This window comes from Penaeus monodon, chromosome 23, assembly GCF_015228065.2.
Source record: "Penaeus monodon isolate SGIC_2016 chromosome 23, NSTDA_Pmon_1, whole genome shotgun sequence".
Classification (NCBI taxonomy): domain Eukaryota; kingdom Metazoa; phylum Arthropoda; class Malacostraca; order Decapoda; family Penaeidae; genus Penaeus; species Penaeus monodon.
The window spans coordinates 19,676,398-19,676,885 of record NC_051408.1 but is presented as its reverse complement, the minus strand read 5'-3'; the positions used below and the strand labels follow the sequence as shown (position 1 = coordinate 19,676,885).

The 488-nt window shown below is 27.5% G+C and overlaps 1 protein-coding gene across 2 annotated transcripts in view; it reads left to right on the top strand.

Moving 5' to 3' along the window:
• LOC119587877 overlaps positions 1-488 on the top strand; it is a 29,378-nt gene that overhangs the window by 28,559 nt on the left and 331 nt on the right. The window contains exon 18 of one of the 2 annotated variants that reach the window (XM_037936580.1): positions 91-488. This exon is cut by the window's right edge and continues 331 nt beyond it. In XM_037936580.1, coding sequence (XP_037792508.1) covers positions 91-164 — 74 coding nt within the window. In that variant the 3' untranslated portion in view covers positions 165-488. The remainder of the gene's footprint in view (positions 1-90) is intronic. The other variant, XM_037936581.1, reaches the window with a different exon arrangement.

Genomic DNA, 488 nt, shown 5'->3' with positions numbered 1-488 from the left:
ATATATAAGTTTATTCAGATGTTTATTTGTGCAATATTTTGATATTAAAAGTGCAATTTTCCTATATAATTTTCCAATTTTCTTGTTCAGAGCTACATAAGAAGAGGTTTCTGTCATTGAGTCAAGAAAAAAACTACGATGTCATATACATTGAGCGCCTGTGATAGCATTGTCTGGAAATCCTGGAATTGCTGCACATGAAATGTAAACAGGTTATCAACCTTGAAAACAATGGCTACAGATTAAACTGTAATTCAAGTCAGTGAAAATTAAGAAGCTTTTATGATATTGGTTCATTATAATAGAAATAACATATTTGTCTTTAACCATAATACTATTTCATAAATGTTTACTTTCACAAAGAATTGATATGTGTATTTTGTAAGTTCCAATTAATTAGTTTATATGAATTTCCATATATGCATGATGAGAAATGAAATTTGTAATCTTAATAAGAATTTGGATGCTATAACTTTTGATGAATGACG